Raw genomic sequence first — 15,205 nt, 5'->3', positions numbered from 1 at the left:
TCTTCTCAAGCCCTAGTCCGCTGCAGCAGATGGTCACTTATATTGAGCATGGTTCTGCTGGAGGTCTTTTTCTGTTAATAAGGAAATGGGCCCTCTCCACTGTCCCAACATGCTTGCTCAGGAAAATAAATTGGTGGAAGACTGAAAACTAGATGTAATCAGGTTGGCTTTTACAGATAGACAACTTTTCAACACTTGCCATTTTATGATCAACTGAATATGCCTTTATTGTATTATATGTGGATTAATTTTGATCGATTATGATATGAATCTGATTATTTGATTGTACAGTATTCTATTGAATTGGATATATTTGAAAACAATTTAGCCAGAACTGGATCTTATCAGAGGAGCAATTAATTGCTTTGTCTAGTCAAGTCTAAAATCATGACATGAAAGTCCTGGTTGAGGTCCAAGTCCTAAACTTTAAATATTGAGTCTTAGATAAGTCATTTGACCAAATATGTCATGTAATCAAAGTGTAATAATACATATTTTGGCATTTACAAATTCATTTGAATTATTATAATTAATTTGTAGTTGTAGATTAATTTCTAATTAGTTTGTAATTTTTCCTTAAGTTATATATGTCTTATGTTTCTCTGCTGTGTTAGATCTGGGGATTGTGAAAAGTTACCATAAACTGGCTTTGAACTAATAAAGTGAACTTTAATTAAAATAAATGCAAAATACAGTGGCAACTATGAATAAAAAGGTATTTCATTTAAACAAGCAGTTTGTATCCCACAAATTTACATGTGGAAAGAATCTCTTGTATTATATTATTTGCCCCAAACTCCCAAAAACATTCGTAGAAACACTGTGTTTATGAAATATCAATTAAACTTAAATAATAAAGAAAACATTGCATTCTATGTTTGTGACCCACCAGTTTGAAATGATGGAGAGTTGGGACATTAAATCATAAATATTTTTGACTTTATTTATTTATTTTAGGAAAAACTACTGTTATTATGACTTCCTGAAGTGGGTGCTCTCTTTCTTAGAGCATTTTGCGATCACCCAACACAAAGCTCACACATTTGTGGCAGCTCTGGCATCCCGTACAGGGTCAGTAAACCCACTTGCAGCACGCATGTCACTGTAAATATCTCCAGTCTTGCAGTTAAGATAGCACTGTAACGGAGCACATTTCTATCACCACCACCTTCTTTGCTTCCATCACAGGATGCAGAAGAAAACCAGATAAACAGCACAGTAGATGCAATGTGCATGTTGCAGACGGGAGGGGGAAAGAGTAGAAAATATTGGCAAATGGTCAGGGGTGCGCAGCAGGATGGATTGTGTGCCAAATTTGGCTCCACTGTAACACATTCTGTTGTAAGATTTCAAGTGTTTTCAAGTCAAACTAGAAAAAAAAACCTGTGTCTAATTTTGTTTCTAAAACATAAAGCTAAACCAAATTTTCCTAGTCCTAAATTTAAAAACATTGTAAACCCGTTTTATCCATTTTAGCTTTTTTTTAGCCTAAGAAGTCCAACCTACTAAAGTGGCACATGTTATGTAAAGCTTTTATGTTTATTTATGTTTTACCTGATATTATTAGTAAGACCGGTATCCGGGTCTACGGCGCTGACCCGGCCCACAGTGCAGGCTGGTGGGCAGTTCTCAGAAACATCCATGTGGTATCTGGATCGAGAGAATCTTGGAGGCTCATCAGCATCCAGCACGGCTACTCGGATTGAAGCCCTGTCTTTGAAGGGGCCTCGGCGTAGAAAACGTGGGTCCACTATGGGGTTGAGAACCTCCACAGAGAAGGAATAGGAACTCCGACTCTCATAGTCCACAGGCTAGAGAGAGCAGAAAGCAAGTTTGTCAAGTTTTGCCACAACAAAAGGTTTAAACATTTGCATGCTTTGAAATGCCACTTTTTACCAGCAAGGAATAACGCAAATACCAATGTTTTAAACATCAGCTCCAACAGTCTGTGTCGGTTCTTTTATTTGAACTAATTCTCACACCAAATTATGTGCGGATGACTGCTAAATTACTTATCAAAAGCTGTGAGACGGCACATAATGAATGATATCAGCATATCAGAGAGAGAGTGGTCACATTCAAAATCGGCTCAAAACAATTTGGAGGAAATAATATCACGGTTACCTTCCATGTTGTGACATTTGGATTTCTAAAGAGATTTCTTTGAAGGTTGTTGTGGGCGGATGGCTGCTCAGATGGTGGGTTTTGTGTGAAGCGAGGAAATGCATTCATGAGGTGGTGATGTTACAGCATTGCCAATGAGATTCCTGACACTCGCAAACTTAAAAAGCTTCTTCAGAAGTCAGTCACTAATGTGACTACACGTTTGCGTGTTGCTCCGAGTTGATGTTTAGTTATTTTTGACATGCTGAGACTAGAGAATGTATAGCTGAAAAATATTCTGCCAAGAATCTGTATGTATTTGTGAGATTAGAATTGCAATCTACATGCAGCAAAGGCAAAATGTAGTATGTGCTAAACTGAGTAACCAATCATATTTTTTCTCTTTTTTTAGCTTTAGCATTGTTTTAAATGTGCTGACAAAAACTCTGGAATATATATTGGTGTGTATCTTGAAAGATTAGCTTATACACGATTTCCAGCAAAACAATCTTCAATCCATCATCTTAAAATCTAAAGAGTGTGGCACAAATGCAATCCATTTTTTGACTGTCCTCCTAAACCGACTTGACGGGCAAGGTGAGCATTAATCAGAGAAGCAGGAAAGAGACTGATAGTGACTGTGGAGGAGCTGCAGAGATCCACAGCACAGGACAACTATTAGTTATGCACTCCACAAGTCTAGTGACAAGAAGAGTGCAATCATTGAAAGAGAAGCCAGAAGTCCAGTGTGCACTCTACCTCAAGCCATGTAGAGGACACAGCAAACATGTGGGAAAACGTCCTTTGTTCAGTTGACACTAAAATCTAACTTTTTAGCTTACTTGCAATATTTCATGTTTGGTGGAAAACTAAAGCTGCGCATCCAGCTGAACACACCACCCCCACGGTGAAACGTGGCGGTGGCAGCATCATGCTGTGGCAATACTTTTCTTCCCCAGGGATAGTAAAGCTGGTAAAATGGATAAGGAAAATGGAAGGAGCTAAATAAAGAGCAATCACAATAGAAGACATGTTAAAAGTTGTGAATGAGTAGAGATTGGGGTGAAGGTTAACCTTTCAGCAGAAGAACATGAAATCAAAGAGCTTCTTCGATTCTCCGTCACTGACTATGTTTTGGTGTCACTTTCAGTTTATGTGTGGGTGTTTTGGACTTATCTGTTGTTATTTGCAGTACTGCGGGACCATATATACATATATATTTTTTTCTTTTTTAACTTTTAGCATTGTTTGCTTCTGCAGTACTGGCCAAAACTCTGAGTCATGTTGCATTAAAAAAAAAATTTGGAAAACTGCTGGTAGGACTTGTTTCAGAGCTTGTGGAAGTTGAGCGTTAAGCTGCATTTTTAGTAGAACTCTAAAGCGTCTGCTGCAATGTACAGTTTGTTATGTCGGCAGATAATTTTCATAAACATTAGAGCTTCCGATGATGAAAGCAAAACGAAAGTATTCTCCTATTTTTCCACAAAAAACACTTCCCAGGCTTAGAAGACAATCTCCATCTCCATGGAGACTCCACTATCACCATGGAGACTTGTACCTGGATATAAGGAGCATTACAAATTCCCTTGTATACTTGCATCTACGCAGGCCTAAGAGATTTCATTTGGGATAGAGGCTCGAGCACCAAAGTTATGAAGCCTGTTTTTTCTTAGGTCTCCGTGTGATTGTGCGCCGCTCACCTGCCAGCACAGCAGCTCTGAAGCAAAGAGATAGCCTCTGATCTGGTTCGTCAAGATGATTGTTAGCGAGGGGACAGGCACACACGAGTAATCACATACATCTACTGTCTCCCACTGTCATGCACCTGCTGATGATTAAATTTCAGAAAAGAAACATGTTTGAGTCTGTTTCAGAATATCTGTTTGAGGTACGAGTGGGTGTGTGTGCTTGTGAGGCCATGTACAAGTGGTTCTTTTAAGCCTGTCTCTCCTCACATCTTTTGTAAAAATGTGTCTAAAGTCATGCATGTATGTGATTCATCTTGGTTAAGTTGGTTCAGGGAAAAAAAAACATGTTGGATGAAGGATAAACGGGACTTCTGGTGGAATTTCTGCTGTCTGGAGAAGAAAAATATACTTCACATGACACCATCAGAAGAATAAGTATTGATGTTCTCTTCTGTTCTGTCTTTTTGCCATCTGAGCTGTAAAGAACTGTAAACGTCTTTGCAGAACATCAGCAGTTTTAGACAGATATCAGGATTGATTAAAAATTATGCAGAAAAAAGAGATCAAGTGGAAAGACATTGGTATGCAGGCAATCTGCAGAGCTTCTCTGAGGCAAAAAACAAACAAAAAGAGCTGCCATGGAAGACAGAGAGACTGAGATCATGATGGAGTGCATGTTCGGAAGGAGGGTAGATGGAGGGAAAATGTAGTCTAACAGGGCCCACATTACAGGGAGAACGAGACAATCTGTCTGAGCAGGAGAGGTGTCACTTACACTGTGAGCGCACACTCATCAACTCCCTCCCTGCATCCTGCTCCATCACTCCGCGACCCCTCCGTCACCACCTCGCACACTCCCTCACCTATTCCCTGATCAACCCACTGTAATCTTTTTTTTCTTTCCCTGTAGACTGTGTGTGTGTGTGTCACACCGCAGCACACACATTCTCCTCCCTCATGAGCCCCAACGTGAATCAGTTATCATGCAGGTGCTGCAACAGTAATTCTGTTGTGCTGGGAATTTATTGGTTTATCCACTGCTGGCCCATGTGGTGTTTACATCCATCCAACCACATGTCTGATTCAATATCCCAATAGCTACACTCTTGAACACTACATTCTCTGTTAAGTCTTTTGCAAAACCTAAACATCACCCTAAATCTAACCCTGATCCTAATGGTTCTCAGGTTTATTATGCCTCGAAAAAGTATACATACTCCTTGAACCTTTTTACATTTTATTATGTTACAACTACAAACCTCAACATCAATATTTTCAAATCTTAGAATACAATATGATAGAATTATCCTCTATGTAATTTTATACCACAGTTCAGTTTTATTTATATAGTGCAAATTCACAACAAGTCATCTCAAGGCACTTTACAAAGTCAGTTCAGTCAAATCATGCAGATTTCAAGCTAGGTTCATACATTCCAATTAATACTAACTATTGAACAGTGCAGTCGGATTTAATTTTATATTCAAATTGGTTGAAATGTTTTCTATCTAAGGAAACCCAGCAGATTGCATCGAGTCAGTGACTTGTAGCATTCATCCTCCTGGATGAGCATGTAGCAACAGTGGACAGTCACTGGCGTTGACTTTGCAGCAAACCCTCATACTAATCATGCCTGTAGCGACAGTGGAGAGGAAAACTCCCTTTTAACAGGAAGAAACCTCCAGAAGAACCAGGCTCAGTGTGAGCGGCCATCTGACACGACTGACGGGGTTTAAGAGAACAGAGCAGAGACACAAAGAGAACACAGAAGCACTGATCCAGGAGTACTTTCTATGGGAAAGAGGAGTAAAACATTAATGGTTATAGCTCCTTTAGCAGCTTAATCTAGGAGAGAAAGATGGCTAAGTAGATGAATTCTGAGCAATGGAATGGTTTAAATTCTCAGATTAAACTCGACACAGCTGTCTTCTAATTATTAAACAGGGGACATTTGAAGGCGGTTAGTTGTACTGGATTTTATTAAGGGGTATCAGAGAAAAGGGCGCTGAATATACAGGTTGATAAAACAATTGAAAACCATGTGCAATTTTTCACTTCACAATTACATTGTGTTGGTCACAATTACATTGTGTTGGTCTATCAGATAATATCTCAATAGAAATAAACTAAAGTTTGAGGCTGTGAAGAGACTAAATGTGAAGAAGTTCAAGAAGCATGAAAACCTTTGCAACGCACTGTTCAACAAGTCCTGGTAAGCTAGGATCTTTTCAGGATTTCATGCTATAAGAGCAAAACACACACATGAAAGCCAAGTTAGATCCACACTAGAGGATGCCTGTGACTGCGGGTAGAGATGTCTCTCTTACAACCTGAAATTGACAGCAGCAAAGCAGACTTCAATAACCCACAGATCTCCACCTTCATCCATGGCTAAGACAGTGATTTAGAATTAATATTAACTTCTTAATATTAATTTAACACAAATGTGGTAGGGGTAGTGGAGAATGGGAAAGCAGAGAAGCATCTATTTATTTAAGTAGGTAAAAAGCTTTGATGGTAAGAACTTTCCACAGAAGGGACTGTTGGAAAAAATAAACAAAAGCTGATTTTTGTCATTTCTGATCAGTTTTCTTGCCAATGATTTAAGCACAATCTGTATATACCAACAAGCATTCTTTATCAGCTAACGAACCTTCAGAAAAAACAGCAGGGGTTGTTAAAATTGGTAAACACAACATTGTAACTATGCTATTTTTGCCTGATTCAACCAGCAGGGGAGCAAATAAGAGTGCTCCTTAAGCTGCCGAGGCAGAGCTGGTTAGGGAGTAAATGAGGAGAGCCAGTAGTGAGGAATCAGGAAAAGGAAAACATTATTTCATCATTATTTTATACCTATTAGCTTCTTATAGCAAAATTAGATTCCACTAGTCTGCAAAACCATGTTTCCAGATGCAGCATCATGGCAGCTGAAGTACAATTCCTTGTTTTAATTGTGACAAACACTCCACTTTAGTCCCAAAAAGAACGAAAGAACCAGGCATTTTTAACTGTACCCTGTTCAATTCCAAGACCCTCACTTTAGACATTAAGAGAAAACTCAAACAACAAGAAAGCTTTCAGTCACTCAAAAGTGTCCAAAACACACTTTCACACTGACTGCTACTATATATTACTGACCCTCAGCTGCTAAACATAGCAGTTCTAACTGCAGTATTCAGCTGCTTTTGGCACACTGTTTTTAAGCCCCAGACACAAAAGTATAATTAGGACACACTTTTAAAGTAAGGAAAAAATAGTAAGGACACCATTTACTGGTGAAAATGCATTTTTCACCAGTAAATGGTGTGACCCAATTTTAAATATTTATGTAAAGTCTACCAGTATATGCCACATTCTACCTAAATCGATGAATGACTCCACACCTAAAAAATGCATTATTCCATTTACCTTAAAAGTAGGAACTCAAATCTAGCTGTTTTTCCGTACTTATTTGTGTTCTAGTTCCACACTGAAAACCATTTGGATTTACTAATTGTTGTGCTCAGTGACAAATCTAACAACACTGAGCAATACAAGATAATATCTCTCAATATGTTTACTGCCAAAGATTGTACATCATTGTCACTGAAAACTGACTTTATTGAAATACAATCAGTCAAAAGTGCAAATAAACAGTTTATTGCTGCAGCTAGCAGTAGTTATTATACATACGGCAGCCATATTGGATTTTGAGGTCCGGGTTTTTGAGGGATGTTTAAAGTAGATCTCAGTAACTCTGAGTATAAATGAAACACAACATTTGTGTCAAGACTTCTTCTCTGCAGTCGTTGCTTCCTGTGCCCGCTATAAAGCAAAAATAATAAATCAGTATTTAGCCCGCTAGATTCTTTTACGGTTTGAAGCTACTAAGTGAGGGCATTTGTAATTTTTTTTTCCTATTAGGTAAAGCTAAAGCAAGTTAATAACTCTCTAGACCAGACTAAAAGCTGTTATGTTACGTTGTTACGTTGTTTAAACAATATTATTTTGAACTTCTTTTGCTCCAGTGAGACTAAATGTTGGCTGAAATGGAAGTTCAGCAGGAACCACAAACTCAAGAATGGTATTTGAATAATGTTGTTGGATTTTGCATAACTTAGCATCAAAAGAGACCAGAGCCATAAACTAATTAAGCAACTCCCTGTTCACATAGTTAGATGCTTATGATAGATAACTGAGTCTCGATTTAATGCCACTAATGTAAATATGCCTGCTGCTTGTGTCTAAGCTTTGGTCACATTTCATGCAGACTATAACTGTTTACAAAAAGTCACTGCCAGGTTTTCTTTAGGGTGCTTTCAGAAACAACTTTGATGTCATCTTCTAGCCTTTAACTAATTTCAGCTTTACCAAGCAGCTCGGTAGATAGACCTCTCAAACTGTTGAAAATCATGAACACTGACCAGAACAGTTCAGACCTTCCTGATTCTTCAACTCATTCATCAAACAGATTTGGCACAAATATTGACAATAACATGATAGGAAAGGAACGACAGTATGGTATTAAATGAATTAGTGAACATATTTGATTTTTGTTATTGCACTGAAATAAAAGTTCAAATCCATCAATTTCTCATTGTTGGCTGGTCTGACTATTTCAGAAGCTGCTCATTGACTAGAATTTTCACATCAAAATATCTGTGGAATTTAATGGGAATGGTCTGAAAAAGAGGAAATATCCAGCAAGTGGTAGTTGTTAGGATGAAAATGTTTTGTAAAGCTTTGATGTCAGAGGAGAATGAGCAGGCTGGTTTAGAGATAATAGAAAGACATCAGTAGCCCAGATAACCACTTGCAACAATCAATGCATGGAGACTACTAACTCTGAAGGCACAGCACTGAACCATGAAACAGATGGTCTACAGCAGCAGAAGAACATGCCTGTTGCTACTCCTGTCAGCTAAGAAAAGGAAACTGAAGCTGTTTTTCAAGCAGGTCCAACAAAATGGAATAACCTGCTGGGATAAAAATTGCCTAGTCTGATGACTCTCAATTTTAGGTTTGACATTAAGGTTGCAGGCACTGAATTTAGCAAAAGCAACATTAAAACATGGATCCATCCTGTCACAAAAGGCCATTTTAGATAAGACCAAGAAATGTCATGCAGTTGTAACAGTTGTTTTAGGGTAGGTATTGCTCCAGTATTGCACTGATCGAGAAGATAAACACACAAAGAAGAAAGTCCATCTCATCAGGGTTTCAGTTCCTACTTTGGTGTCATCTTTGGATGTGCGCTCTTACTTTATTTTTCTTCTTCTACTTTTCAAATGCTCTGCTCTAACGTCACATCATATTGTACACTGGGAACAGCACACATTAACAATACAAGCGAACAATTTCAGGGTCTAGATATACTGTGCCGAGACCGGCAGTTGTGACTGTGCCAGTGTATGGTTCTCTGGACCGTTTCAGGGTCCAGGATGGCTTCACACCGGCATGATCCACTCAGAAACCCAACTCTGGCATGGTAAAAATCATTTCTAAGGTTTGGTCTGAAAGCAACATTAATAGTTTTACTTAAAAGAAATCCTGTCCGGTTATTCTTCTGTTTAGCCACCTTGAGCTCATTAGAACACTGCAGCAAAATGTTTGAATCTAAAAATTAATTTAAAAATATAAAATTGTTTGTCAAATTATTCTATAAAACTATTTTAAGCGAAGTTCATTTCATAAATACAATAAGGTGATTGATGCAACTGTAAATCAAAATGTATACTGTTGTTTAATTTAAGAATTTGTTTTGGTTTTATTTATTATAAAATGACAACTATCTAAACATTTTATTAGTGATGCTGTCATTATATGACGTGTTAACGACTTTGCTCACTATTGCTGATTTTCTTGCTGAATGTGACATTGCCTCAGATGTTTTTACAGCAACAATGAAGCTAGAATGAAAAGTTAGATACAAGAAGTAAACTCTATGTAAAAAATACAACTTTAAAAAGATGCATTTAGAGTTTAGTTACTTTCTTATCTTGTGATAAACTTCCATCCCGTACCATACAAGCATGTAATACCTTCATTCAAGTGCTTCAATTGCATTTGTTTGATCATTGAGTGGAAAATTAATTAATAACAATGATAATTAAAAGATTTAACCAGTTTACCGTGCAGAAGCAGATAACTTTCACTGTTTCCATTTACCCTGAAATAGCTGATTTAAAGATTTTTAACAAGAAGATCATTACACTCAGAGCCATTATTTAATCAAAACAAGCAAACTGAAGAGCGTATCTTCATCGCTATTTTGCGAACATTTACAGACAACCATCTACTTAGGCAAAAAAGCCTTCAACAGATTGACATTGAAAAAATAATTGGCCTGTAGCCCAGCGGCGCCGGATTCATTTAGCGGTGGGGCGGCCGTGAGGGTGTTGTGTCGCACATACTCAATGTTTTCACACTATAATGTTGGTGCGTACTTAAGGGGCGTTTTTAAGGGTCTTGATATATTGGGTGCTTTAGCCCAACCCTCCTTCCTCCTGTTCTCTCTTTAAAAGTTGCCCTTTACAGTCTCTGTTTATGTATTTTAACCACTACGTTTATTCCTCCTGCTACCTGCTACCACGGTCAAGTGAACCAACAGTCAGAAATACGCGGTCATGCCAGCCGACGCTAGCTCTCTCTTAAAGATTAGCTTCGGGGCGCAGCGCTGATGGTGTAGGGGTTAAGCGTGCGACCATGTGCAGAGGCTGCAGTCCTCGAAGTGGCTGTCCCGGGTACGAGTCTCGGACCTGGCGACATTTGCCGAATGTCTCTCCCTATCTTTACCCATCTTTCCAGTCTGCCTACTGTCAAAAAATGAATAAAAATAAAGGCCACTAGTGGCGAAAACATATCTTTAAAAAAAAAAAAAAAAAACGATTAGCTTGGCGAATACAAGGTGCATTACGGTAATGGAGCAGAAAGGAAGCCGATCCTGGCAACGGTTGAGAAAATAAGAGGAAAACAGGAAATAATACCTACTAATGCTCACCAGTATATTGTGTCACTTTCAGGAATGTATTTCTCCAAACTCATGAGAGGTGACAACACAGTCTCTTCAGATTATATTAAAATTTCATCTACACTATAACCAGAATTAATATTTCATAATTTTACTGTAGAGTTTTGGAGAAATAACAGGTCAAAGTACCTCAAAATGCTCATCCAGTATCCAACATCTGACAGTGGTGGTCAGTGGATTACTGGAGGTCCATGATGACTGATCATGCTCTTCTCTATGTATGACCCGTTATTTCTCCAAAACTCTACAGTAAAATTATAAAATATTTATTCTGGTTATAGTATAGATGACCCTTTCATATAATCTGAAGAGCGTGTGTTGTCAACTCCCATGGTTTTGGAGAAATAAATTGCTGAAAGTGGGAGAAAAGCATATACTGGATGAACATTAGTAGGTACTTTAGTTTCTCCAAAACTCTACAGTAAAATTATTAAATATTTATTATTTTACATAAAACATGAATGTGAAAGTTGTAAAAATGTAATTAATATAAATGTTCTGTAGGTTACTTTTCTGTTTTCCTCTTATTTTCTCAACCGTTGCCAGGATCGGGTCCTTTCTGCTCTTAAAGGGATGTGCCTATTCTCATAGAATCTAGGGTTATGTAAGCCCAGATTTGTAAGAGAGAAGCATAAAGGCTTCGGGTGCGTAAATACCCAGACAGAGGGGCCCTGCACAAATGAACAGGACGGATAAATAATCTCATCATTGCGGAGGCTGACATGACAAATCTGCTGCTGTGGACAGTGATGACCAACTGTAACAGTCCATAAAAGCAGGAGCAAAATATAACAGAAGGAAAAACTTCAGCAGCAGGATCATTCATAATGATGCAGCGCAACAACCTCCTGCACGCTTCAAGCGGATATCAGAGGGCATCTGTCCGCTAAATGGGAAAACGCGCACTGCCAGGCCAGCTGTGGTTCTCACTGAGTCCACAGGAGGATCCACCATTAGGAGTGGACGACTTCCCTCACAGTCCATGACCGAAGACGCTACTTTGTGGTTTTGCTCCAGTTCTGCTGAACCCGCTGCCTCCGGATCGGGTCACAGTTCCTCCTGCAACCCATGGAGGAGCTGTAGGATCGGCGGAAAATAAAAAATAATATTGATAATCAAATTTGACATTATAATAAATATTTCGTTTTTCTTGCTGTCGTACTGTTGAACAGTATAGAATTAATTAAAGCATAATTAAAAGCTTTTAAAACAACTAAGTTTTAACTGAGTTACAAACAATTAAATATGAGTTTCTATATTGGGTACATATATTTGTACATCCAACTCTAAGGGCTTCACCAGTCATGGACCTCACCGCACGTCACTGAAATGAGATCAAATATAGCCCGGGAAATACCAAATATGTTCATGTTATAGGCTATTATTATATCACAAATAATCCCAGCAACAATTTATTAAGAACAATCATTAGGCCTATATTGATACACGAACCGGTAGAATAATGATAAATAGGGGTGTTTTCATCGTAAATCTGATTTGTCAGATGTAATATTTTCTTATTCAAATAAAGAAAATTAAAAAATAAAATGAAACATTGTCTTCTGTTTTGCCGTTATGTTGTTGAACAGTTTTGCAGAACTTCTGCTGACAAAACAACTGTTTTTTTCCTTTTTTCATATTAACAAATTGTCTTTAATAAAAGAAAAAGTTAAAAAGAGTTTCTTCATTCATCAAAAACGGTTTCGTGCGTCCTGGTGTCTGGAGAGATTATGTGACGGCCGTTTCTGACTGGCATTGCATTCAGAAAACGAAACAATGACCCTGACAGGCTGCCACATGTCCTGATTATTGTATTCTTCTATTATTTCAAAGATGTTCACACAAACAGAGAAAGTCATTGCTGTTCTTTTCATCTGCCTGCATTTTCTCCACATAGCCACCTGCCATTGGTGAGCACTGTGCGGTGCCGTTGCAAATGGCAGCTGCCTTTGGGACACGCATGGATGACAGACTAATAATTAATGCAGTTATTTGCAGTTTTAGTGAGATACTAATACTATGGGTGTTATAGAAACATATTGGCATCAATTCTTCCCAGAATTTGAGAACTTTGTGCTGAAACGTCCAGTATTGCACATTCATTGAGGCAACTGGAGAGGGGTGTTTTTTGCGCGTCCGATTTCAATGCGCATGTAATGCGGAGGGAGAGAGAGAGATCCGTCACAGCTTCTCAGCACAATTGGGTCAAGCCTACGTGAATTTTTGTTGGGACCAGATCACGACCGCCAAGGCCGTAAAGTGTGTGTGTGGGGGGGGCGATGGCCCCTGGCTCCCCCTATTCCGGCGCCACTGCTGTAGCCCTCGTACAAGCACAGAGAAGCATCTCGTCTCTTCAAACTGCCCTCGTGTTTCACACTCACATCCTCCACAAGTGTAACCTTCTTGTGTCCTGTGATGTCGTACTCGAACAGTCCTTTTTTGAAATTCTAATTTCTATTCAATTTCCCTTTTAAATTTGCCTCACAGTAAGCAGAAATTAATTAGCTGACCTGCATGCTAGACTGGCTGAACATAATACCTCTCTCCTCGAAGAGGCCTACTCACGGCCACGCATGGATTCCTACTAAGTGCTTGTTGGCGTGCATGTGTGTGTGCACGTACTACACGAACAGTCGACATGCATAACTATAAGGTGGGGCCTCGAATTAGCAAGGTGATGACTCTCTCTAACTCTACTATACCTGAGTGAAAAAATACAATTTTGCACGAATACAAATGAAGATGTATTTTGCATATTTTTTCCCTTAGCTCCTCGTGTGTACATCACGGTGTGCACTTACAGCTGTGCGTGCTTTGTGTATGTTCTGCGCCCTGCTGTCCTTGGCAGCTTGCGCTCCTTTTCTGATTTCCTGTATTCTAAATCAAGATCATACATCACATTTGTCTGATGACAAATGCAGCTTTGGACATTTCTGCCAAAAAGCACAGCTGCAGAGCTGAGAGAACAAAGAGCCTGCTAAATCTCCCTTTTGACTTTGCCTGCCATCTTCCCTTCCCCTCTGTCACTTGTCCCCTGCCTTCTGTCTCTGTCTTGCCCCACCCATCTTGCTTCTGAAATGTTCTTTTATTTCTTTAAACCTATGGGCAAGACATCGATCTGACCGTCATTCTTTTTTTTTTCTAATTTGCTCCATCTCTCTATTTTTCCCTCTGAGGAGATTAATGCAATCTCTCCTCAGTGTGAGAAAACAAACACAGATAATCCTGAGCGAGCTGCTGGCGTGTGACCGAGGATTAGCCAGCATTTTAAGTGAGAGCATATGGAAATAATAACAGCAACCTGACGCACGCATCAGCTACTTTGTCCCCCAGGTAAGAAGAATGAAAGGCACACAAACAGCAAGCTTACACAGCTCACAGCCCCCCACAAGCATACCTGAAATGTAAAACCTTGTGGATCAGGATAACGACATATTTCACGTTAATGCTATTCTGATATGCCTGGTGTGGTATCTAGTGATCCTACTTTGTAATATGAAATGCTATTAAGGCAGTGTACATGTGTAATGAGGTGTTTTAAAATCAGAGCTTTATCCCACAGTTGCTTATTTTCCCTTAAATCATTTAGCTTTTGGTGCAACAGAGATTATAAATGCAGCTGCAAATGTTTAACAACCCATCTGTTGCAAACAACTATTTTTAAGATACCAACCTCTGTTAGACTTTAACTGATCCACAATGGATTAGTTTCTGTGAAACCTTTTACCTGCAGACACCTGTTGGAAAGATTGTTCCGATTTTTCATGTGAGGTTCTGTTAAAAAAAGTGTAAGGTTTGTGACAATACATCGAGCTCATTGCATTCAGGTGTGTGCTGCTAGAGAACCATCAAAAACATGCAAAACCGGCCCTTGATGACTGGAGTTAGGCAGCCCTGCAAAGCAAAAAAATTAATTGATATTTTTGGGGAAAACAGAATCCATTTTTTTGTGTCCACAAACAAAATAAATGTTTCACAAATCACACAATCTGTTTTGAAGAATTTTTAATATCACAGAGCATTCCAGTTTCACTAGTCCATATGGTGGGTTTTGGGATGTGCCAAATATAATTGAAAATCCTTCTTTTGAGTTGTCATAAATACAACAAAGGCTTCAAAAATATCCTTTGCTCTACACAATTTTGTGTACAAATATAAGTTTGACATCTCTAAATATTTTAGATTTTGAATTAGAGAGGATGAAATGCAGATACAAACTTCAGCATCATAACTGTTAGCATTGTAAAATACAACAACAGGCTAACACATCATTTATGTCTTGTATGTCATCCTGTTTCCATTTTGTTCTGGGTTCTCCAAAATGCTGCTGGATAAATGATTTAAAGTTGGCTTTTGCAACTATTTTGTTCAGCATCTTTATGTGACTCATTAAACAACTTAATAA

The 15,205-nt window shown here is 38.6% G+C and overlaps 1 protein-coding gene across 3 annotated transcripts in view; it reads right to left on the bottom strand.

The window, feature by feature from the left end:
• LOC124870076 overlaps positions 1-15,205 on the bottom strand; it is a 260,321-nt gene that overhangs the window by 32,384 nt on the left and 212,732 nt on the right. For all 3 annotated transcript variants that reach the window (XM_047368529.1, XM_047368528.1, XM_047368530.1), the window contains one exon: positions 1,555-1,811. In XM_047368529.1, coding sequence (XP_047224485.1) covers positions 1,555-1,811 — 257 coding nt within the window. The remainder of the gene's footprint in view (positions 1-1,554; positions 1,812-15,205) is intronic.

This window comes from Girardinichthys multiradiatus, chromosome 6, assembly GCF_021462225.1.
Source record: "Girardinichthys multiradiatus isolate DD_20200921_A chromosome 6, DD_fGirMul_XY1, whole genome shotgun sequence".
NCBI classification, from domain to species: domain Eukaryota; kingdom Metazoa; phylum Chordata; class Actinopteri; order Cyprinodontiformes; family Goodeidae; genus Girardinichthys; species Girardinichthys multiradiatus.
Note: the sequence above shows the minus strand (reverse complement) of the source record. Positions and strands in the feature narration are given on the sequence as shown.